The sequence below is a fragment of the Palaemon carinicauda genome, chromosome 1 (assembly GCF_036898095.1).
Source record: "Palaemon carinicauda isolate YSFRI2023 chromosome 1, ASM3689809v2, whole genome shotgun sequence".
Classification (NCBI taxonomy): domain Eukaryota; kingdom Metazoa; phylum Arthropoda; class Malacostraca; order Decapoda; family Palaemonidae; genus Palaemon; species Palaemon carinicauda.
In genome coordinates, this window is record NC_090725.1 from 209,567,570 (window position 1) to 209,592,569 (window position 25,000).

At 35.0% G+C, this 25,000-nt stretch overlaps 1 protein-coding gene across 1 annotated transcript in view; it reads left to right on the top strand.

Annotated features, from left to right (window-relative positions):
- Window positions 1-25,000, top strand: part of Cad87A (cadherin-87A) — a 126,150-nt gene that overhangs the window by 86,824 nt on the left and 14,326 nt on the right. The window contains exons 9-32 of the mRNA XM_068387326.1: window positions 306-503; window positions 2,958-3,113; window positions 4,042-4,280; window positions 5,297-5,408; window positions 6,306-6,461; window positions 6,685-6,849; window positions 8,518-8,641; window positions 9,057-9,248; window positions 13,140-13,237; window positions 13,731-13,892; window positions 14,083-14,205; window positions 14,582-14,753; window positions 15,002-15,174; window positions 15,864-16,017; window positions 16,322-16,476; window positions 17,417-17,603; window positions 20,703-20,813; window positions 20,983-21,092; window positions 21,378-21,575; window positions 22,567-22,741; window positions 22,993-23,307; window positions 23,806-23,925; window positions 24,237-24,406; window positions 24,807-24,908. Coding sequence (XP_068243427.1) covers window positions 306-503; window positions 2,958-3,113; window positions 4,042-4,280; window positions 5,297-5,408; window positions 6,306-6,461; window positions 6,685-6,849; window positions 8,518-8,641; window positions 9,057-9,248; window positions 13,140-13,237; window positions 13,731-13,892; window positions 14,083-14,205; window positions 14,582-14,753; window positions 15,002-15,174; window positions 15,864-16,017; window positions 16,322-16,476; window positions 17,417-17,603; window positions 20,703-20,813; window positions 20,983-21,092; window positions 21,378-21,575; window positions 22,567-22,741; window positions 22,993-23,307; window positions 23,806-23,925; window positions 24,237-24,406; window positions 24,807-24,908 — 3,867 coding nt within the window. The remainder of the gene's footprint in view (window positions 1-305; window positions 504-2,957; window positions 3,114-4,041; window positions 4,281-5,296; window positions 5,409-6,305; window positions 6,462-6,684; window positions 6,850-8,517; window positions 8,642-9,056; window positions 9,249-13,139; window positions 13,238-13,730; window positions 13,893-14,082; window positions 14,206-14,581; window positions 14,754-15,001; window positions 15,175-15,863; window positions 16,018-16,321; window positions 16,477-17,416; window positions 17,604-20,702; window positions 20,814-20,982; window positions 21,093-21,377; window positions 21,576-22,566; window positions 22,742-22,992; window positions 23,308-23,805; window positions 23,926-24,236; window positions 24,407-24,806; window positions 24,909-25,000) is intronic.

Below are 25,000 nucleotides of genomic sequence, written 5' to 3' on the forward strand. Positions count from 1 at the left end.
TTATTTTCGGTAGTATATGCCGTTTTAATCTCGTAAATTTCTTCACCACCCTTTCCATTTTTTCATTTCATCTTTATAGTTTTTCATTGCATATGTCATCTTTCCTAAAATACACCCTCTTTCAATAATTTCCTTCTGGGTGTACCCTATACTTTTTATATTATCATTCTAATTTCTTCAAATAATTTCCCTTCGATATACTTCTCTCTGGTACTTTATTCTTCTTAACTGTTTCGTATAGTGATTTTTTTATGTTGTTTGTTTCCTTATCAATCACTGACCCCCAATTCCCCGTCCGTGTCTAGGCTTACGAAGTTCAGAGTGGCGAGGCTGTAGGAGGAGCCGACACAGAGACAGTGGTGGACGTCACCATCACCATCCGGGACGTAAATGACGAGCCGCCCACCTTCAACAGGAGAGAGTACCGCGCCACCGTCCCAGAGAATGTTCCGGACGGGACGCCCCTCCCTAATTTGGATATGTTTGTTCAGGACACTGATGTGGTAAGATGGGTGGACAATTTTTTGCTTTATTTCATTGTAGGGACTGTCTCCATTTTTAGCATATTGATGAGACGGACTTGCGGATTGTGCTTATTCGTGTACTTTTTTTTTATCTTTTATTAAGAAATACACACTTACAATCTTACTATTTATAACATATATACATCATAGCATATTTACATAAATAATTTTTTACTTTACACATAGTGTATTTATAACTGAAATTTTTACTCATTATCTAAATATGCTTTTAAATCAAAAATATATCCAGTCACGAATACTTTTTTAATAGATTTTTTTCTCCGGGTGATTGTTGGTGGTGGATACGTGAATCAAATATATTGATGTGCAAGAAACAACATATGGGAAAAACAGGTCTTTTAGTGGAACTTTCTAGCTGAGCATATTTATCCAAACGTAGGTTTGTGGCCTATTGACTAATTTGCATATCACATAATAAATAATAATGAAATATGATTGTGGTATGTACAGTGGGCATCAATTATTTGTTTTTTTAAGATGTTGCAAATGTGAGAGTACCTCAGGGCATGATTGGTTAAGAGAGAGGGGGAGGGAGAGGGAACCGCTCTTTAATCTGCACTTTGGTTAGCTGTGTAATATGATATCAGAGACCAGTGGAGCAAGGCAACAGGAATTGCGTCGTACCTGTTTTAGTTTAGTTACCTGTGATTTATATAAATCTGCTGAAGGACAGGGATTTTCCGGACACGGTCTGGCGAAATGGGGTGTTGAAATTACTACTCAGGTGAAGGAAGTGAAAGAAAGAAATATCCTGGATATTTATTTATATTTTTTCATATCTGCTTCAGGAATTTACCAGCGTATCAAAGTACAATTCAATAACGAGGTTGTGGTCAGTCGGTTAACTCTTCAACATTTATATATTTTTGTGGTTATTTTGATAATTTGTAGTAGTAGGCTTAGTCTCCACGTGAAATACTATGGTATAATTGAATAAGAACTCAATTACTTCAGTGACAGTGATTTAAAATTATGCCAGCGTAATTCAGAATGTAATTAGCTCAATCATAACTGGTCAGTAGAATTATCTGCATGAGAGTCTTCGTCATATCATTTAAAGAGCTCATTAATTGAACATTCCTCTCCTGTGCTCTGTTAATTTTTTTTTCTCCCCCTTCACACTGGATCATATAACTAGCCTTGGCTAGGATCGAATATCGTTTAAGCGGAAGTTTTAAAATGAGGGTGTTTGGTTTTGCAGGAAAAACCTGTCCCTTTTTCATCTCATATAGCTGGTATTTTTAAGCTTGTAGATCTATTATTATGCCATCTGATACTACTACTACTACTACTACTACTACTACTACTACTTCGATCATTATTATTACAGAAGTCAGAGGTGTTAGTAATGAGACACAAAACACAAGAAGCTAGAAAGGTTAATGTAGTGGTTAGAAATGGAATGATAGGATCAGTTAAGGAATATAAATACTTAGCAGAATAGTACTCAGAAAAGGGAGACCACATTCTTAGCAAAAGTAAAAGGGAACCAAAAAAAGAACAGATGGGACAAGAAGTTAATAAGTATGGAGACAGTAACAGAGTAGGAGATTTGTCATTGCTGGTTAGAATAAAGATTTGTAAAACAGTATTAGTACCTGCAATCTTTGCAAAGATTTTGAGGCAAGGGGTGTAATAGAGAAAAAAGAAATGAAAGAGCTAGATGGTATACAGTACATAATTATAGGGGTTAATAACGAAAACAGGAATATAGCCAATTGAAACTAGAATAGAGTATAAAAATGCGATGCTGTTTCATAACATCATTACATCAGATGATAAACGACTAGTTAAGGAGATAGTGGAAGACCAAGTAAGGGAACTATATGGGGAATGCTGGGGAAAAAGTCTTTTAGAAATATGCAAAAAGAATATGATATTGAAATTGAAGAAGTAAGAAAGTATAAAAGCAAGAACTCAAGAAAGGAAAATAAAGTAAAGTGGCAAATGAAATTAAAAGAAAAATAAAAGAAAAGAAAGCAGAAATAATCCTTAACATTAAGGAAGCAGTAATAGTAATGGAGACAATGTTAAATATGATAAGACTTATAAAAACAAGAATAAAAGGATAGGCTCTGTGTTGTGAGGCAGATGATACAACAGAGTATATGTTCAGCTGTAAAGAATTAAGAAAATTTAGAAGCAGCAGTGTAGAATTAAGGAGGTTAGAATCACCAACTAAAGAAGTTGCCCGATATATCAGACAGGCTGTGAAAGTTAGAAATAAAAGTATGTAAGTTGTGTCATCTATGTAGGAGGTAATTAAGGGCAATGAACTTTCTGCAGATTGCAGAGCTTTGCACCTACGTTTCTAGTAGTGCGCCCACAATCATAAGTGTTGTGGAGTGAGGAACGATGAACGTGGAACCCTTATTCCTTATTACTCTATATATTTTTTTTTACAAATTCCAGGGCTCTAACTCGGTGTTCAGCCTTCGTCTTCTGGATGCATCCGGCATCTTCAGCGTCGAACCGGAAGTGGCCTCTGGGTCGTCCTCCGTTAGCATAAGAGTGGCCAGGGGACCCTTGGACTTCGAGAACCCCAACCAACGCAAGTTCCTTCTTCAGGTAATTCTCAAAAAATATTTGGAGAGTTATTTCCAATTTACAAACAGAGTTATGGTTATTTTTGTCTTAGGATGATTTGTTTTCCAGACACAATATTATCAGCATTCCTTTGAAAAAAAAAAAAAAAACAATTAATGGTTGATTTGTTCATGGAAAGTAAAGATTATGGTTTGAAGAATATAACGAAAGATGGACATATCTTGAAATTGAGTGGAGAAGGACTTATTATAATGGGTCAATAGAAAGCTTAAGAATTTATTGTATAAATCTATCTACCTAGATATGCATATATATATATATATATATATATATATATATATATATATATATATATATATATATATATATTTATGTATATGTATATATTATATATATATATATATATATATATATATATATATATATATATATATATATATATATATATATATATATATATATATATATATATATATATATATATATATATATATATATATATATATATATATATATATATACTATATATGTGTGTATGTATATATATACACATATATATTTATATATGTATATAAATATATATGTATATATATATATATATATATATATATATATATATATATATATATATATATATATGTTTATATATTTATATGTATATATATATATATATATATATATATATATATATATATATATATATATATGTGTGTGTGTGTGTGTGTGTGTTTGTATGTGTGTTTTGAAATATTTTAAAGTTACAAAATAGTTATTTATCAACTTATCGTTTAAAAGAAAGAACTAATACGCGCTAAAAGAATGAGACAAATCACAGAGAAACATGCAATAGTAAACAAAAAAAAAAGGGGGGGGGGGAAACTGCTAACAACGATGAAACATTTGAAGTTTCTGATTCCCACATGAAAGTTTCGACTCTTTCCAATTGCAGGTCATCGCTGAAGAAACCCTGACCAACCCTCGGTTGTCATCGACGGCAACGGTAGTTGTATCGGTCACCGACACTAACGACAACCCTCCCCAGTTCGCCCAGGAGGCGTATACCGCGACGGTATCGGAGACAGCCTCCCCCGGCACCGTGGTGACGACCATTCTCGCTTCCGATAGGGACACCGGTCAGTTCGGGGCCGACGGAATTAAGTATTCGCTCTTCGGCAACGGAGCTGAAAAGTAAGTTCTCTAATACTGAACAGCACAATCAACATTAGCATCTGATGTTGATTGTGTACAGCAGGTGTGTATTCGAAAACTAATTTTAGATTCAAAATTGAAATTTCTAATACTCAACTGTACAATCAATATTTGCGTCTAATGTTGAATCTACAGGTGAGTAACTAAAAAACTAATTCTAAATTCAAAATTACATTGGTCTGATGCTCAAATGCACAAGCATTATCAGATACAAATGTTGATTGTGCAGGTGGGTATTAGGAAACTCATTTTAAATTCAAAATTACGTTTTTCTTCTGAGGACCTCCGGTTGCCTGTTTTTCAAGTTTTTATTTTGCTTCTACTATTGACTCAGAAATGTAATATGATTACTATGTTTATTTTCATATAATCTAATGGCAATAACCAAGTGCTCTTGACTTGACTAGTAAGTTCCTCAGTTGAATATATTGTTTGTACACGTCAAAGGAAGCCATAGATGGGGTAGATTTTATTCCATAAAGAGTTTTCATTTTCTTTACCCGTATGTTTGACATTTTAGAGAGAGCAGTGCCTAATCACATGGAAATAATAACCCTTGATTTATGCTTAGAAATGATTCTAGATCCAGTCCCCTGCTGCTTTTTGCCAACAAGTTTTAATTTTAGATATATATGTATTTTATTTTCAAATAATTAAATTCATTGGGAAATAATCCATGCTTTCTGGCTAAGAAAATCCTGGGATTTAGATTTCCTGTATCGTAATAAATTCATATCCTACATCATATTAATTCCCTTTTAAACTCTAGGAATTAAGTTCTTTTGAAAAGAGAACAAGGGCATAGATTATCTTTTAACTATATCATATATAAAATCAGACACTATTATTGAAAATCACAATTTCTGTTGATATCAATAATGATTTTGTTATTTCTAATATATCTGATATTTGAATTAATTCATGTGACCCAGTAGAGGTCGCTTTTATTAGGAAAATATTGTATTATATTTACAACGTTCTGCTTTATTTCCAAGGTTTGAAGTTGACGAAACTTCTGGAGTGATCACCGTTGCCTTTTGCGACACCCCGGGCCACGGCAACTGTCTGGACTATGAAGAGAGACCGACCTATTTCTTATCCTTCCAGGTAGGAAGTAACAATACAAGGTCTATTGACCTTGGGAAGTAAGACAACACTTGGTTACTCTCGGTACTGATGGTGAAATAATACTTGTTATTATTATTACTTGCTAAGCTACAACTATAGCTGAAAAGGCAACTTGCTATAAGTTCAAGGGCTCTAACAGGGAAAATAGCCCAGTGAGGAAATGAAGTAAGGAAACAGATAGAGTAGTGGGCCTGAGTATATGGCACTACCCAAGACTAAAGAACAATGGTTTGATTTTAAAGTGTCCTTCTCTTGGAAGAGCAGCTTACCATACCTAATGATGCTTTTTTCTAGCTGATATATTCAGATGCAATAATATTGTTTCCTTTGAGGCCATCTGCTATTACGAGTACCTGAGTATAGAATTATTAAACTTTTTTTCTTTTGTTTTTTATTAAAGCTACGTAACAACACATTTTTTTTTAAATCATTATCAAAATACCCTTCCATTCTTAACTACTTACGCCGAAGCACAGCATTGAGTGTTAACGTAGCCGAACTCAAGGACAGGAAGAGGAACAGAACAGTTCTGAACAATTATTTAAGAAAAAAAAGGCCGTTCAAGATTTTTCTCATGTAATTTTGTATGACAGAATTTTTGTCTTTTTATTTGTTCAATATCCTAATATAGTGACTTGCTGCAGAGACAAAACTGTCCATATCTGAAGGAAAGTGACTGTCAATTGTGTCTTTTTCTTTTTCTTGAGAAATTGTTTGCGTGACATTATAGTAAGTCAGAGAACCACATAGCTATTCAAACAGTTTTAAACGAAATTAGTAGAAATTTTTCAATTATTTTTCTTTCCTTGACATGTTCTACATCACTGTGAAGATCGTTTAATCTGGTTTCCAAATCCCAACTTCCTTTTTCCTTAGGCCACCGATGCAGGAGGTGATGGCCACACCACAGTAGTGCCTGTGAGGGTCTCTCTAGCTGACAGCAATGATAACCCACCCAAATTCACACGGCAGCAGTACCGTGCCGTTATCGACGAGGGCGCTGCAGATTTTGATCCTCCGTTAACTGTTAATGTAAGTGTAGATTCGTTATATTTAATATGTCTCCTATGATTTGGTAGACCTGCAAAGTCTTTCACTACTTGTCAAAATTGTGTATACCCACGCAAATATATGTACATTTACTTTTCTTTCCAACCATTCCGCCCACTTGATTGTTATTTATATACATCCAGTAATGCACTTTTGCTAATTACATTGATATGAAGATTAAGTAACCTTTCATGTCCCCCTAAAGGCTGAAGACCCAGACGCCACCTCGAAGATCACTTACAGCCTCGTCGGCGGAGATCCGACCGGCCTCTTTGTCATCGACAGCAACTCGGGACGGATAAGGGTTGCCAATGAGTCGGGCTTGGATATATCGGACATTAGGTCCGATCAGATCATACTGACGGTCGAGGTTAGTGGGTTTTGAGTTTTGCCGTATCATTCCATTGACTAACTGTTGTTACTTGTTTCCTTTTTACCTGAGTCGGTGGTTAGGTGAATTGCCTACTGTTTCTTGTAAGCATTGTTATTGCTAAGACTGTTCAGTCAGCGTAAGTATATAACGAAGATTATTATTATTATTATTATTATTATTATTATTATTATTTTAAATGTCGTTATCACTGCCTATTTTCACAATGAACAAGTTGTCACGAAATAGAATTATACACGTGAGAAAAAATTGAGTAAAAGAATGGGAAGCAAATTGATAACTTGATAAATATGGTCCTGCGTCAACAACGACATAAAGAAAAATCTCGATTAATGATACAAGACGTTTCATGACAACGTGTCAATTTCAGAGACAATATTTCGTTTTGTTGTGAGAAACATCGGGCAGTGGGCAGTGTGATATCGTGGCACAGGGATTACATCTAAATGCTGACGCAGCAAAGCGAGTAACGAATGCTAGTTCTTTTAATCGTTTTGAACACCGAGCACTAAATGCGATTGTAGGAGACCCTTATTGAATGAGAAATCGCCCAAAGATGATCAAGATCACCCTATTTAATTGGGCTGTGTCCTGAGGGGCAGAACAGGTTTCTTTTTATTTTCAAAACCTTACCACCCTGCCCTCTGGCAAGGAATTGCAGAAGTCGGCATTAACTTGAAACATCAACCCCATTTACTGGGAGAAATTAAAACCACCTCTTCGAAGTCTTTTGTTCAAATGAAAGATTTTTTGAAGGTTCCTGACATCCTCAAAGGAAGACAGTTTTCAAGTAATGATGCTACAAAAATTTCGGAGCACGAGACATTATTACCACAACTCTTTGCGTAACTTATTTGGAAACAAATCACGGAGAACTCCAAAATTGTATATGAGACCATAGTATAAAACACTTGAGAATGCCAGATGTAAATTTCTATTCCTTTTAACTTAGATTTGGTCTCACACTTACACGAATCAACTACTAATACGTTTCAGGAAATTCTTGGACGCTTTGCGAGAGGGTGATTAAAGAGATGAACAAACATAAGTTGAAATTGTTTCTGACTTTTTAGAGAGAGAGAGAGAGAGAGAGAGAGAGAGAGAGAGAGAGAGAGAGAGAGAGAGAGAGAGAGAGAGAGAGAGATATCAACGAGGTGATTGTTAAGTCTTTACAATTAAAACTAATTCTCAGGTCAATAGCAATAACCTTTTATGCTGAATTTGTCTTGATCGTTGAAATTTTTCCATTCGGTATTGATGGCCAGAAAGGGCACGCGTGTGGGGTTAAATAGCTCCAGGGGTATCCTAGAAAGATGGAGCACCTTTGATTTGGCTCTTTCACTTCTTGGACCTAAGTTGATGACATGCTTCTGTTTGCAAACCATAGTTTTTGTAAGTTGGTCAAAGTGGAATCATCAGCGACTGGGTCTGTGGGTTAGAGTTTGAAGTCTATTTCACTGGTAAACACAACCAAACTGTGAACTAGGCTGGATTCATCGACAACTATTGTCTGGTCCTCCTTAGTCCTAGCTTGGGTAGATAGAGAGGAAATTCAGGATTGTGGTACAGGGGGATTTATGTCAGAGCTGTTTCCCGTTATTATAGAAATGATATCCTTTAAATCACTGAGATGTTTTTCCTCTTCAGGCGAATGATGGCGAGGGGTCCCACACGGCCAATGTCCGTGTATCTGTGAGGGACGCGAACAACAACTCTCCTGTCTTCAGTAAAAATCTCTACGTAGCGCAAGTCCAGGAGAATTCGGCTCCAAGTAAGAAATACATTCTCTTCGGTATCAGTTTTAAGGTTTCCTCTTCGTGTCTGGTTACTGGGTATTCACATTTTCAATTAAAATCCATCATTCTATGAGAGATTTATTTAGAACTAAGAGTAATATAAAAAAAGCTTTACAAAGTTGTTACCCTACTTATTTTTTTCCTTTTGAGTTGTTGGTCCTTTAAGTGTTACCTTTTTTCACACATATGTATAAGTTGATTTACATTTGAATGGATTAACGGGTGTAAAATAATTAATTTTCGATTTCGATAAGCTTACCAAAATCCCATGATTAATCTCTTTTATGACCCTTTTGTGAATAACACATAAAGCATCCCTCGGTTAGTGGGGTTTTATTCTTCTTTCCCTGTTTCCACATCCCGATAACCCATGTTCTTTCCCGATCTCAGATAGTCTGGTTGAACAGGTGTCGGCCAGCGATGCCGACACCGGCGCCAACGCCCAAATCACCTATGGCATCCAACGCGGTGGGTACGACGACTTCGCCATCAGTTTCGAGACTGGAGAAGTGACTGTCGCCAGGAAGCTGGATTATGACAAGAGACAAAGTTACGAAATTGTTGTTGTCGCTTCGGATGGAGGTGAGTCCATTTCTCTCTCGAGTTCGTTCTTCTTCTCTCGAGCCTATGTTATTTGAACAATAATTAATCATTTTTATCTTCTATTCAAAAGTGTAGAATTACCATTGTTTGATATTCTATTTTTCATTGACTATTATTTTCTAGCATCCCAACTACTACGGTCGATAAACCCGGGAGATCTTTCTGAAGTCATATGCTGGAATGTTATTTAAGTTGAATTATATTTATTTGTGTTGATTTTATCATTTGAGTTTAAAAGTTTATGGGTTCGATGGATTGCATTAAGCGAGTTCTGATGCAATTGTGAGCATAGGTTTTTTTTTTTTCTTTTTTTTTTTTTACCTCGGGTATTCTAGGCAGGAAAGATCCTTTACCTTTTGAAATCCAGGTGTGAGATTTGAATTTTGTAAGTGTAATTATCATTAGTTGTGATAAATTCCTCATAATGATCTCAAGACTCGTAAATTTAAGACCCGTGGATTAGTATTACAAGTATAATTAACGTATGTGATAGGTTATTTTGTTCTGATATTTTTCTATGAAGCCGAGATCATTTGTTTCATCAAGTCTTATATTCTAAATGGTTTATTAGGTTTATGAAGTAAAAGATGCCTTCACCAGGCGAATTATTTTGATCAACTTCAGAAAAAAAAAAAAAAATATATATATATATATATATATATATATATATATATATATACTGTATATATATATATATATATATATATATATATATATATATATATATATATATATATATGTCTTATTTATAACTGTAATCGAACAGTTTAACATGTTTTTTCAAAAAGGCCCATAAAAGAAACACAGGAAATATGAATAAATCACACTATATTTCGGTCAATAAACATCGACCCTCTTCAGGATGTAAAGTAAAAGTGAGGATTACAGTGGAGAGTGACGGTTTATATATGAAAGCAAAAGGGTGCGTTCAATTGTTCTATAGTTGTTATAATTGCTGGAAGGATTAGCCAAATTTAATTACATCCAGGTGCGTGTTCTTATTGTTGAGCCGCTTGGAGGAAGTCTTGACCTCTGATGCATGTCTGGTGGTCGGTCTCCGTGGATTATCTTCTTAATGATAGGGTTGAGAAGAGTATTGTCCACTGTGTCAGCTTTCCATTGGCCCCCAGATAGGTTCATTGTGTTTGATTGATTTATGATGGCAGATTCCAGGATTTTCCTTCTGTACGGACAGGTACTCTTAAAAAGCAAAGACTACTCACTCCAGTTAATCTGGTGCCCTAAATCCCTAAGGTGATTGAAAATCCCCGAGTTTTCATACCCATATCTAACAGATCTTTTGTGTTCGGATAATCTTTGAGATAGCGAACGGCCCGTTTGCCCAACGTACACTTTTTCACAATCCCTACATGGTACTTTGTAAACGCCGGATTCTATTTCTCTTTTATTTTGATAAACATTAATAAGGGCGCTTCCTATGGCCTTTGTTTTTTCATATCCAAAGACCATAGATTATCCGAACACAAAAGATCTGTTAGATATGGGTATGAAAACTCCGGGATTTTCATTCACCTTAGGGATTTAGGGCACCAGATTAACTGGAGTGAGTCGTCTTTGCTTTTTAAGAGTACCTGTCCGTACAGAAGGAAAATCCTGGAATCTGCCATCATAAATCAATCAAACACAATGAACCTATCTGGGGGCCAATGGAAAGCTGACACAGTGGACAATACTCTTCTCAACCCTATCATTAAGAAGATAATCCACGGAGACCGACCACCAGACATGCATCAGAGGTCAAGACTTCCTCCAAGCGGCTCAACAATAAGAACACGCACCTGGATGTAATTAAATTTGGCTAATCCTTCCAGCAATTATAACAACTATAGAACAATTGAACGCACCCTTTTGCTTTCATATATAAACCGTCACTCTCCACTGTAATCCTCACTTTTACTTTACATCCTGAAGAGGGTCGATGTTTATTGACCGAAATATAGTGTGATTTATTCATATTTCCTGTGTTTCTTTTATGGGCCTTTTTGAAAAAACATATATATATATATATATATATATATGTATATATATATATATATATATATACTGTATATATATATATATATATGTATATATATATATATATATATATATATATATATATATATATATATATATATATATATATATATATATATATATATACATATATATGTATATATATATATATATATATATATATATATATATATATATATATATATATATATATACTGTATATATATGTGTATATATATATACTGTACATATAAATATATATATATATATATATATATATATATATATATATATATATATATATATACATATGTATGTATATATATATATATATATATATATATATATATATATATATATATATATATATATATATATATATACCGTATTTTCCGTGTGATAAGACGCACCTTTTTCACGAAAATTGACCCACAAAATCACCCTGCGTCTTAACACTTGAGAAAAATTTGTATAAGGGAGTTTGACACCCTTCAAACATCCAACTATTGACATACAAGTACTCAAACTGACAAGAGATATAATATAACCCTAAAATTATCATTCCTGTGTAATAAATTCATTTATTTCTATATTGCACTTCCTTTAAAGAAGTACAGTAGCAATTTTTTTCTTTTTTTCTTTTTTTTCTATTTTTTTGTAATCAGCTGATGACTCGCTAACCCCCTTCTACAAGCAAACATGCCAATCAATGGTCTCGGAGCAGACGACGCTATGACATAGTTGTTTATGCAGTATATAAAATGACAAAATATGAGAAAATAGATATTATCTATTTTCTCATATTTTGTTGATATTTTGTAATAAAGCAATATATTGATAATGACTTTGTTGCCTGAGTTACGAAATAATACAAACAGACGTTTGCTGAATACGACCTTGGAAAAAACTTCTGTTTGTTGATTGCAGTATTACCAATTTGCAGAAAAGTAACTAGACCTAGAATCACACAAACAGTAGCAAAATTATTCCACCTAAAAGAATGTCTAAATTTCTTTAATCAATAATTACATTTTGTGTGTGAAAATTTCTAGGCTATATGAGGAATTTTGGAAATAGTACTAGAATTTTACCTCTTTAACAAAATTTTATGCACCTTTGGTAACGCTGTTTTGATGTAAACAACACTTGAAACACCAAACACTCTGACTTAACGTGTAGTTGTGGTGGAAACTAAGACTGCTTTAGTGGTTTCTTATACTGTATATGTAATAAAATTGGGATAATTGGCATATAGCTAATTAATATTAACTTAAACATTTCGTAATTCACCCAAAATAAAAAAAAGTTACTGTGCAAGACAATAATCACGCTAGAGTCGCTGACTAGGGATTTGTGCTAAGAAATTTTTACAATCCTATTTTTTTTTTCTAAAACTGCCTTGCTAATTTGAGGGTGCGTCTTACCACTTGTAGCGTCTTATGATACGGGAAATACGGTATATACTGATCTTACAGGAGTAATGACCCTATATTTTAGTTTGTTGAACTCTCTTATTAGGATGTGAGAATATCAGGTCTTAGTTGGACATAACAGATCGAGTCACGCAGATTAGAATGTAAAGGGGAGAGATCTTAGTGAAAAAAAAAAAATAACATTCGAAGATAGCCGGAATTCAAATACACCGAGATGAATAAGATTGTACTACGTATCTTTTAGGTATAAATCTACAAATACGTGCGGCCTTGATGTACTTCCATTGTTTTTCAGTTTGAGAAATACTTGAGAGTCAGTGCATGGAGACATTTTGCTGCCTTCATAAACAGTAGTCAAATAAATGGCAAGTTACTTGCAATTCTATAAGTATTTGATAAATGATTTACTTCTTTTGTGCAGGTATTCCTCGTCTAACATCAACGAGCACTCTGACTGTCAGCGTCATTAACAACAACGACAAAAGCCCCTACTTCACACCAACTACACAGCGAACACAGGTACAGTAGGCCTCGACTTCTGAGAATCAAAAGTGATTCCTTATTCTTCAAAAAGCTTTAAAGTCATTGTTTGGCACTTATCTCGAAGGGTTATGATGCCATTGCTAAATCTATTCTTGAATCCTCTTAGGTATAGGTTTTACATTGACTGCTTATCTATTTTATAAAGAAAGCTGCAGATGACTATTGAACTTTTTTTCCAAAAAAAAAAATGTAATAATTTAGCAATTTCTGAAAAGATTTCTAAAGCGGAGTTTTTAATATTTTTCCTTCAAATTATATAAATGATTCGTGAAAATAATTTGTTAAACGTACTTTCTCTTGAAAAAGATGAAATAAATAAATAATATTTTAGTGTTATTTAGAGTGATCAGTTTTTCTTTATAATTAATTGACCTTGAGAAAAATTAGGTATGATTTTTTTATGAGAATACGACGCTCACAAGAAAAAAAAAAAAAAACCATGATAAAACTTCTGTTGTCGATGGTGCAGGTATCCGAAGACGTGGCTCCAGGTACGACGTTCCACACGTTATCCGCGAAAGATCCGGACGTCGTAGGCGATGTTGGTCTTGTCTTCGGCGTGGAACTTCCGGTTTCTGCCGTGGATGCCGACGGTCAGCCTGTGGAAGGACCTGCCAGAGATGTCCTTGCTGTAAGTGTCTATTATCTATCTTCCAAAAAAAAAAAAAAAAAAAAAAAAAAATCTGATCCTTGATCCTCAGAAACAACATTCCAATTTATAATTATTTTTCTGAAGATCTCACATCTCAGGTACATTTTTAATCATTTTACGTAAGTTTCGAGAATCTTTTTAAGTAAACTGTTCATCTTACTAATTACAGGAAATGTTTGTGATCGATCCAGCGACTGGCACAGTTACCGTGGCTGGAAAACTGGATCGCACCATGGCAACAGAGGTCACGTTTGATGTCACTGTGACTGATGTCTCGGCTACGCCCCCTCAGGTAAAGTAGATTAATCTCAGTAAAAACTGCATTAAATTATGGTTTTGATCATCTAAAAAATTTAATTTCATCATCAATCTCATGATTTATGAAGTACTTATTCGCTTTCATCTGATCAGCAATCGGTTTTCCTTTTTTTATTTGGATTGTAGCTCTTAATCAACCATCAGTTGGATTTTGGTTAGTTATTTGTTAATGCTAACCAATCTCTGAAAAAAATAGCTTAAATTTTAATCGACCTCTAAATAGAATACATTTAATTCTAATCTTGATGTAGAAATCATGATCAGCTGTTGAAATACCAGGATTATCTGTTAAAGTGACCCTTAATTCTTACCAAGATTTATTGACTTACATCCAATTCCTCCTTAATCAGGTTGGGCGTGGACACCTTGTGATCACCATAGTGGACGTGAATGACTTCCCTCCCATTTTCCCTCCACCTTGGAGCCCAGAATACCCCTTCATTAATGTTACGGTTGCAGAGGAACTCCCGAGAGGGTCTTTGCTAACGACCATCACTGCTTCCGATATTGACTCCAACATAGGTGATTATTTGCTCGTGGAATGTTTGTTTGCGTAACCACTTGACGAGAATACTATTTATGGCAAAGGCTTTTCTGATATATTTAGAAGTCATTCTATTAAAAAAAAAAAAAGTCATAGTTGCGAGAGAAATAATAGTAGGTAATGTTCTTTATTCTCTTTTTTCAGACTCCAAACTTGAGGGAATCACTTTAATCTCACTGTTCTCTTTCAAAACTTTAATTGGTATTTTATTTTCTGTGAATTGCAGGAGGATATTCACTCGCCAATTCGTCGGAGCATTTCGCACTTGACAATGCCACTGGAGTTGTGACAGTCAAATCCAGACTAGATTATGAAACACAGCCTGAGCTCAGCTTCGTGGTCGTCGCTCATGACACCGGTGTGCCCACTCTTTCTGCAACGACTACAGTTGTTGTTAAGGTAAATGACAGTAGCAGCGCATTATTAACCTGTCTCATTACAAGTCTCTTCACTCTCCATTTTTTTTTCGACCATATCAATCCCAGGGTCGGCCGCTCTAGTAATTTTTTTCCATTTATTTCTATTTCCTTACATCTTCCCTTATATACCTCCTTGCCACATCCATCCATCTGATACATTGTCATCCCGCACTCTTCCTCCTCATCACTGGTATGCTCGTAGCTCTCTTGATCGGTCCCACTTCCTCTCATCTGATTACACGGTCATAGTATTCTTTGATACTGAGACCCCCCCCCCCCCACAAAAAAAAAAATGCCGCCACCAAAAGGTTCTATAGTCCTGACAAATATATATTCCTCTCTTATTACGAGCTCTGGTTTTCATTCTTCCCTGTTTACTCAAATTTAACTTTTGTACCTTTATTTTTCTTCTTTATCTGAGGTCTGGCTGTTGGTCAATTAGATTATACTTCGTTACAGTGCAAATTCTCTCTTACCCAGCAGAATTTGTCTGTGAGGCTATTCCTTTTACTGAATGTGTCAAAATTTAAGCCGTTTTATGAATTTACTGTAATCCATGACTGAAATTCATAGAGGCATAATGACGGGATGAAAGAAATTAGAAACCGAACATCATAGTGAATCCTGTACTGGCTACTTTTCGGAACTGAACATTTTATTAATTTACAGCTGGATAATATAAATGACGAAGAGCCAGTCTTCAGTGAGGCCATTTATGATGCAGAAGTGGCGGAGAATTCTCCTCCTGGAACCTCGGTTATCGCAGTAAAAGCCACAGACGCGGACAAGGGGGAATTTGGAGTAGTCACGTACTCCCTTGCCGGTAAATATTTTTGGAACATGTTTGTCAACGGATAGGTAAAGTTAATAATATAGAAATGCTTGTACAAAAAGAAATTGTTACTAAGGGTGACACATGAATATTTTTCAATATTTACAGTTTGGTTTATTTTTAAATTCACGTATTCCTGAGGCCTGTTTATTTCTAATGTGAAAATGAGACGGTAATGCTTTTAATATATGTAACATAATTGATGTTATGCATCTCGTATTTGGTGATATCTGAATAATCTTGTGATTTTGATGACATCTTAACACGAAGGATCTTTTTCATTTTCCACTTGTAGGCGACCACCATGAGCACTTTGCTATCGATTCGGATGGCTTGGTTACTGTGCGCAACGGGGCCATGTTGGACAGGGAGACGTTGGCGGGGGTTATTCTTCGGGTGGTCGCCACAGATACGGCTCCGGAGAACCATCGTCGCCAGTCTTCTGTTCCCGTGAGTGAAGGGAGGATTTGTTGCATGGTCTAATATGGACGATAAGTCGGTCGAGCTGCTATAAAGACACATTGTTGTCTCGTAATTTTAATGCCTGTTCGATTTGTTTTATCATCCTCACGTTAGCAATGATCTTTCTACATGATCGTAATGCAAATTAGCCTATGTTTGTAATAAGTATATAGTGATTCAAGATTTTTTAGATATGGACAGATAAGTTAAAAAGAGGGCGATAGGTTCAGGGTAGATGGGGCTAGTTGAAGAGATAGATGGGTGAAAGATGAAGGAAGTGAGAGTGGTTATAGAAGGGGGCAGACCCCTTTGCTTAAGTTGATTTATTAAGGTTTTGATGGATGATTAAAGTTTAGATATCTCTTGCGTAATGAGTTAGTTTCTTGTTTCATAATTACAGAGCTTTAAGGATTTAATATAATTAATTTGATTTTCGTTAAATTTTCTTACCTTTTCTAGCTGTCAAAAATTTAAGATTATATTACCTGATATTTCATCATTTTCGTAATCTTTCAACAGTTACACCTTTTTAATATTTCATAAGATTTTTACAGCAAAGCATTGTTGTTATTGATAGCTTTTTCAATAGTTCATAATATAACAGCAGTTGCAGAATACCACACCCAAAAGGTATCTTAATATACTGTGAAATGACACATTGTTAAAACTGGGTTTGCTAGATACATTGTTCATAATCTTACAGTTATGGATGGCTGTTTGTCAGATGGATAGTAGGCCTACCATTCATAATACACTTTTTGATAAAGATTATATTTCTACAGTTATACGATATTATTTACTAAAGGTTTAACATTGGCTTTAATTGTTGGCACATTTTTGCACCAAATTTTTCATAATGTTAATAATATTCCTACAATTACACAATTTATATAGCAGATGTTTGATGATGTTTCTAATCCCACACCAGTTACACATCGTGATAACTGACGTGAACGATCATGGTCCAGCCTTCAGTCAAAAGTCGTACTCGGCGAGTGTGGTCGAGAACCTGCCCGTGGAACCGGCAGCTCCAATCGTGCAGGTCACGGCTCACGATAACGACGAAGGCATCAATTCTCTCATCAGATATGTTGTCACGGAAGGAAACGCCGACGGTACGTCCCCGTTTGCCTCTTGGGTGTAATTGCCCCGTAAAAAACGTTCAATTTGAATGTGTTCAGTTTTAATGATTAAGGTCAAAAGAGTCACATTGAACAGGTGATTATAATAGGGGCTGCTTATTATTTAAGACCTGATTAACGAATTCTATGATCATGGATTTATATATATATATATATATATATATATATATATATATATATATATATATATATATATATATATATGTATATATATATATATATATATATATATATATATATATATATATATATATATATATGCGTAAAAATCACAGGAAAACGTGATGCTCAGATGCAGAAGAACCACAGAGAAAATGAAAATACGAAATATGCGATTAAGTCCTGACTAGTTTCGTGATACTTTTTCAGAGGACTGATTTATTGAGAGTTGTTGTTGTTGTTGTTGTTGTTGTTGTTGTTGGAGTATTATAGCCAAATCTTGTTGTTGGCACGGGCCTTTCCCTTGGTCGGCCGTAGGTAACACTTATTGAGAGAGGTTTCTTTACATTTCAAAGGGAAAGTAAACGTAGGAACATACATACAGAGAACTAGAGAACAATGACACTCCCTTACCAGCTACCTGAGCTGAGGTCAGGTGTTAACTGGGCGGAGATCCAACCTCATTAGACACCTGCCAAAAAGGGTCATTTCTGGTGGCAGGTAAATTCTTGTTTTTTACTTTCAGTACAGTTTATTTTTATGAAAACACGGTAGCCTTATCTATATAAATACATAAGCAAAACTATTTGTATATGTAAAACACATATACAAATAGTTTTGCTTATGTATTTATATAGATAAGGCTACCGTGTTTTCATAAAAATAAACTGTACTGAAAGTCAAAAACAAGAATTTACCTGCCACCAGAAATGACCCTTTTTGGCAGGTGTCTAATGAGGTTGGATCTCCGCCCAGTTAACACCTGACCTCAGCTCAGGTAGCTGGTAAGGGAGTGTCATTGTTCTCTAATTCTCTATATGTATGTTCTTACGTTTACTTTTCCTTTGAAATGTAAAGAAACCTCTCTCAATAAATCAGTCCTCTGAAGAAGTATCACGAAACTTGTCAGGACTTAATCGTGTATTTCGTATTTTCATTTTCCCTGTGGTTCTTCTGCATATATATATATATATATATATATATATATATATATATATATATATATATATATATATATATATATATATATATATATATATATATATATATATATGCAGCAAGATTTTAATGTTTTTACTATTGTTGTGAGAAAAATTCAAGTCCGGGACTTTTACTTTCCTGGAGAACTCTCACACGTCAGCGGCGAGAAAGGAACCTACAAAGCTGTGGTTCGTAAACCAAACACACGAGTTTGAGTCGAGATAACTTGTGACATATGTTTACTGGATTTATCAGTAGCTGTCTACCTCATAGCTCAGGCGCTTTCTCTGGGGCGTGGAATAGTACATCCCAACTGAGAGTGATGTAGATTAATTAATTGCAAGGACAATAGCAAGAGTGTAAGGGGAAGCGGTAGCTGCTACAGTTAACTTTATCCTAAAAATCTGCCTGCGGACCTAAGTTTAGAATTAGGATCTTTCACATTAACAATTCCAAGAGGAGATCACCTTCGTTGTATGTTTCAACCACCATCCCTCAATCAGTTTCTTTAACTCAAAATCCATTGAACAATGTGGTTGGAGCATGTAATCTTAATTGCCTTTGAGGGAGGGATCCAAATAACTACAAAAATGACCCTGGAAATTTGCCTTACACATCAATTTAAACTCGTAATAGAATGGTAAAAAAAGGTTAATAGACACCAATGTGCTAAATAAGAAAAAAAAAAATCGGAGATTCCCTTCACTTATTTCACGCCTTCATTCCTACAAATTGCACTTATCTTCATAGGTCATCTTAACAGGTTACACAAAGCTCAACAACAAAAAGTTTTAATCAGAATATAAAACATAAATTATTCCACAAATAACATCGATTACCCCGTGAATGAAAGGGGTTAGTCAAAAGTGTAAACCACAACAGGGCTCTTAACCCTGGATAGGATTCTTATTTCACTAACCAATTCAGGTGTGGCTAGGGCGAGGTCGACCCCGGCTCATAACAAAATTGTCAAAAATCAATTTTTTCATGTAGCTTCATATTTCTTATGCCTAAAATACTGTCAATAATGCTAAAAACATCTGAAAAGTTAGATTACAACTAGTTACATTTTACATATTTGTTAGAAATATTAAAAAAAGATAAGTATACAAAAAAGTATATAAGAATGTACAAGAAATACAAATATACATACAGTAGTATATATAAACAAAAAATTAAGAGAACATTCCTGAGAAGACAGGCAATAATATGTGACAGCCAGAAGGGAAGTCAGACCTGTAATGGTCATAATCCAAAAAGAGGAGAAAATATTGAAAATAATAGAAATATTAAAAGCAAATAATTATACAAAAAAGACTGTACAAAAAAGGTACAAGAAATACAAATATACATACTGTATATACAAATAAAAAAATTAGGAGAACATTCCTGAGAATACGGGCAACATTTTGTGACAACCAGAAGGGAAGTCTAACCTGTAATGGTTATAATCTGAGAAGATAAGATAGGTTTTTTTTTTTTTTTGTGGGGGGGGGGTAAGATAATTGTCAATGTTTCACGGCAAAGGCAGTACGTGGCAGAAGAATTCCTAGTCTAACAGAATTTGTGCTAAGGGATGTAAATAAAATACACAAAGTTTATACAATTTGCAGCCAAGCTTAGAAAAACCATTTATACTAGAATACGTTGCTCAGGGAAATAAGAACCAATTCATGCCGACAGCTAATTAATACCTAAGAAATATACCTGTCCTCACGTCACGAACAGAGAATATAGATAGATAGGACAGAAAATAGAGAGGGTGACTAAATAAATCATGCGAGAGGAAACAAGAAAATGAAGAAGGGTAACTAAACGAAACCATACATGATCTAGATGAAAATAAAAGATTAGTTAAAATAAAGAGTAAAGATAATTCTTCACAATCGCATTACGTTGAACTTGCTTATGAAGGACAATTCTTTCTTGCAGATGCTTTCTACCTAGATCCTCAAAGTGGTATCTTATACCCAGCCAAACAACTTCTAGCAAATCAGACCAAATATAACCTCACAATAGAAGCGAGAGATCTCAATGGTACAGGTAAGTAACCAGTGTTGAAAGTACAAAGACACGTCAAGGTGCACAGGTCAGCTCTATTTAACGTAGCAAATTTATGTATAAGTGAATTGATTTATGTGTTGAATGTCTATAAGGCTATGTAAGTAACATCCTTCATATATTGATTTCGTGACTTTATTTACTTGTGAAGGTGAATACAGCGATGTGGCAACTGTAGAGATTACAGTATTGCCACAAAATCAACATAAACCGAAGTTCGTCTCTCCTGCCTTGCCCAATGCTACGGTACCCGTGGAAGAGGTAAGCCTATCCCGGGAATTACTGATTTAGTTGTTAAAAGATATAATGTTATTAGCACCTCCTCTATTATAATTCTCAAATAATGTACAATGGTTCTTTATTCAGATTTGCAGTTACAGGTAAACATTTTGATTAATATCAAGAAACTGTCTCCCTGTGTATTTTTATGGTAGACTAGAAGCGTCAGATGCTAGCGTCTTTATTGTAAAGAATATTTTTCTTATACTTGTTCAAAATTTATTTACTTTTCTTGTAAATGCATCTAATAATCAAATGTTCCTACAGAACTGGAGCTCTGCAGTACAACAGGTGATAGTTGTGGAAGCAGAAGACAAAGACACAGGAGCCAATGGCGAAATCCGCTATCACATTCGAATCGGGGAGGAAAATCTTCAAGACACGCCCGAATTCCACCTGGATCCAATCACTGGTGTGCTCTCAACCAAACAGGTGTTAGACAGGGAGGAACAACATAAATATGAGGTAGGATAATAAGGTCCTATCGTTATTACTAAAGTCGTTTTGATTTTTGTTAATTGGATCTTCTATATGGTAACAATGTTTATTTTTGCAAATTACCACCTGAAATGGTGAAATTATCAGGTTTTACATATAATTGTATATTGATCATTTTGTAAATACAGAAATAGTAAAATGAGATGATTTGACAGAAGTTAGTAAATTTATTTTATTTAGATATTATTGCCTATATGTAAATGTCACACTGAGCTTCACTATTCTTGATAGATACGAAACTACAACATAACAGGAGCAATCAGAGATTTCAGAACTCCGCCAATGAATATTGTCAACATTTAACTAAAGTCTGTGGACATCGTCTCCCATTTTTCACATGCTGACTGTACAGTAGATGGTAAAAAGTACAATGTTGATACATAATCATGATCATGATATGTATCACTTCCAAAATTTGTTGGTTTCTTCCGATGCATATTATCTATCCATTGTTAAAATTTGGTGAAAATCCAATATTTCATCTTGTTTTGATTTAATCTTTAAAATTGTGAAGAATACAAATCCGGGTCTAGAATCCAGATCTGGTACCGGCTCATTTCCTAAAATCAACGGAGTCGTCCATGGCCTGAGATCTATCTGTGGTGAAAATTTCGTAAAAGATCTGTCAGTTTCTTTAAACGATATCTTTAAAATGACGAAAAATGCAAATCCGGATCCGAATCCGGATCATCTTCAAAATATATTGGGGTTATCCTTGACGTAAGATATATCTATGGTGAGAATTTCGTCAAAATCCGTCGATTAGTTTTGACGTAATCCTGTTCACAGACACACAGTCAATAAATAAATAAATGAACCAACTCGAAAATATAACTTCCTTGGCGGAGGTAATAAACGCATTATTTTCAGAAGTCTAATTTCACTTTATAGTTAATTGGCCAAATCCTTGATAACCTATCATGAACACGTCATTCACTATCATGATCTATCCACACAGCTCGTACTTGTAGCCAAGGATCAAGGGTCTCCCATATCCTACGAAACTCTGAGGTTCTTGACCATCCTTGTGGAGGACGTCAATGACAACCGACCAGTCTTTCCCAAGAACGACATGTCCCCACAGGCCTACCGCTTCTCTGTTGTCGAAAACGCTGCCAAACAAACGCTCATAGGTAAGGTTTTCTCTCGGAAAATTTCATTGGGTTTTTCGTGAAACTGAACTTGTTTTCCTAGGTTTACTTTAAGGTATTCATTTATTATCGTGTTTTGACTTTTTATTGACAATTTTTTTCTTGTTTTTATTAGTTTTATTATTAATAATGACGCTTTATTACATAATTATTTTAATCAAAATGTTAATTTTTGACCAGAGAGCTCCATAATTATACTTTTCTCACGTTCTTCCACGATTTACTTTCTTCAGGTCAGCTCACCGCGAAGGACCCCGACGCTGGCATCAACGCCAAGATTTTCTATTACTTCGTTGCTGGAAACGATCACGATAGTTTCTACCTAGATAAGCTCCATGGTAACCTTTATACCAATGCCGTCCTTGACAGAGAGCAGAATTCCTCGTACACCCTCGTGGTGAAAGCTACCAATGACCCCAACTTCCTCATAGATCCCAACCAAGATGTCGTTTATGACGAAGCAGACCCCACCATAGCCATCGTCACAGTTAACATCGAAGATGAAAATGATACACCTCCAAGATTCATCAGTGATGTTTACTATGCTGGTGAGTTGGAAAAATCTTCACTTCTCTGGTTTTCATAACCTAAATTATTAATTACTTGTGGTTTTTTAGAGGCGTTTTGCTTAATGCCTGTTGTTGCCCAGGTCAGAAGTTCACGAGAAAAGTAAGAAGATTAAGGTTTTAAAGCCAACAGCAGTATATAGACCTATTGTTTTTAACAATATTCAGCCAGTCAAATCTGGCCAAGATTGAATTCTTACAATTGTGTTCACAAATCGTCTATCAATTTAGATTCTTAAATATAACTTGAGTAACGAACATTCTTATAATATATTTCTTAACTATTGCTATATATCGGAGGATACGCTGTGTAGATTTCTTTGAAGTTTGTAAAAGAAATAGAGTAATATCATACATTCGATACAATGTACCACTACACATATGGTCTTGTTATAAAGTAATTTTATAGTAAAGGTATTGATATGTTATGCAAATTTCCCTATATTTAAGCAAAGTAATAAAAAAAACTTCTCCCTGAAGGTGTGTCTCACGAGGCTGAAGTGGATCGCTTCGTTCGGATGGTCAAAGCTGTGGATGGAGACGCGGGCCTCAATGGGACTCTCTCTTACTCCATCAGAGCATCAAATCTCTTTCGTCCAAGTGAGTATTTATAATTTTCAGTCTACTGATTCTTCAGGTACACTGTCATGAACTAGAATTAGTTTCACTTGGAATAAAACTCTTGTCAAACGTTACAGACAACCCACAATGACTATGCAATATGTCTGTCAAATGAATAAAATAAAAGTGAGCGGTTGTATCGTAAACAGTGTTCTGCTGCTCTTCAGTACTAAAGTTGAACAAAAGATCGATACACTTTTATGTACAGAGAAAGAAATATTCCTGAGATGAATGATATTTGTACTTCATCTTCCCTACACACTAAAACAAAGTTCCCTTATCTGCACCAGACGAAGCCAAATCTATCGGCTCGATCATTCCATCGCCTTTCAACATCACCCAGGATGGGAAACTGACGACATCCTCTTTGATGGCACAGTACAGACGCCATCGCTTCATCCTCCAGATCCAGGCCAAGGAAGAAGCTCCGCCTTACAGAGCAGCCAAGTGCAATGTTAATGTACGTTTGTATCTTTTGCTTTCTAATTAAAGCATTATTAGTTATATTTTTATCTAATCATATGTTGGTTTCAATCAAGTGGATTGTCCTTTTGGAGTTTTTGGTTATTTCTTATCAGCAGTAATAATAATAATGATAATAATAATGGCAGTCTTGATTTGTATATATTTTCATCGGTCAATAAGTATATGTCAATACTTTGAGTGAAGCTGTTTGGTTTTGACACTGGAAGGCTTTAAATACCTTAGGGAAATCAATATCCATAAATAATGACACTTGAGTATCCATAACTCCATTAGGATTATCAACACAAATTGCAGAGATACATTGCTCGTTATCAAAGACATTATCCGAATAGTCGGTGATTATCCTAATTACGCAAATCCCATTTTGCTTTCAGATTTGGGTTTGGGAGAGAGAAGACCTTGTGAGGGTAGTCCTCGCACAGCCGCCGGAAAAAGTTGTCAAGGGCCAAGAGGAAATCGCTGCTACTCTGTCCAAGGTAGGAACTTGATATTCCAGTTCTATTTAAATTGAGCGCTGTCAGGTCTAGTAGATAATACCCCATCTAATGTAGGACTAGAATAAAAGTGC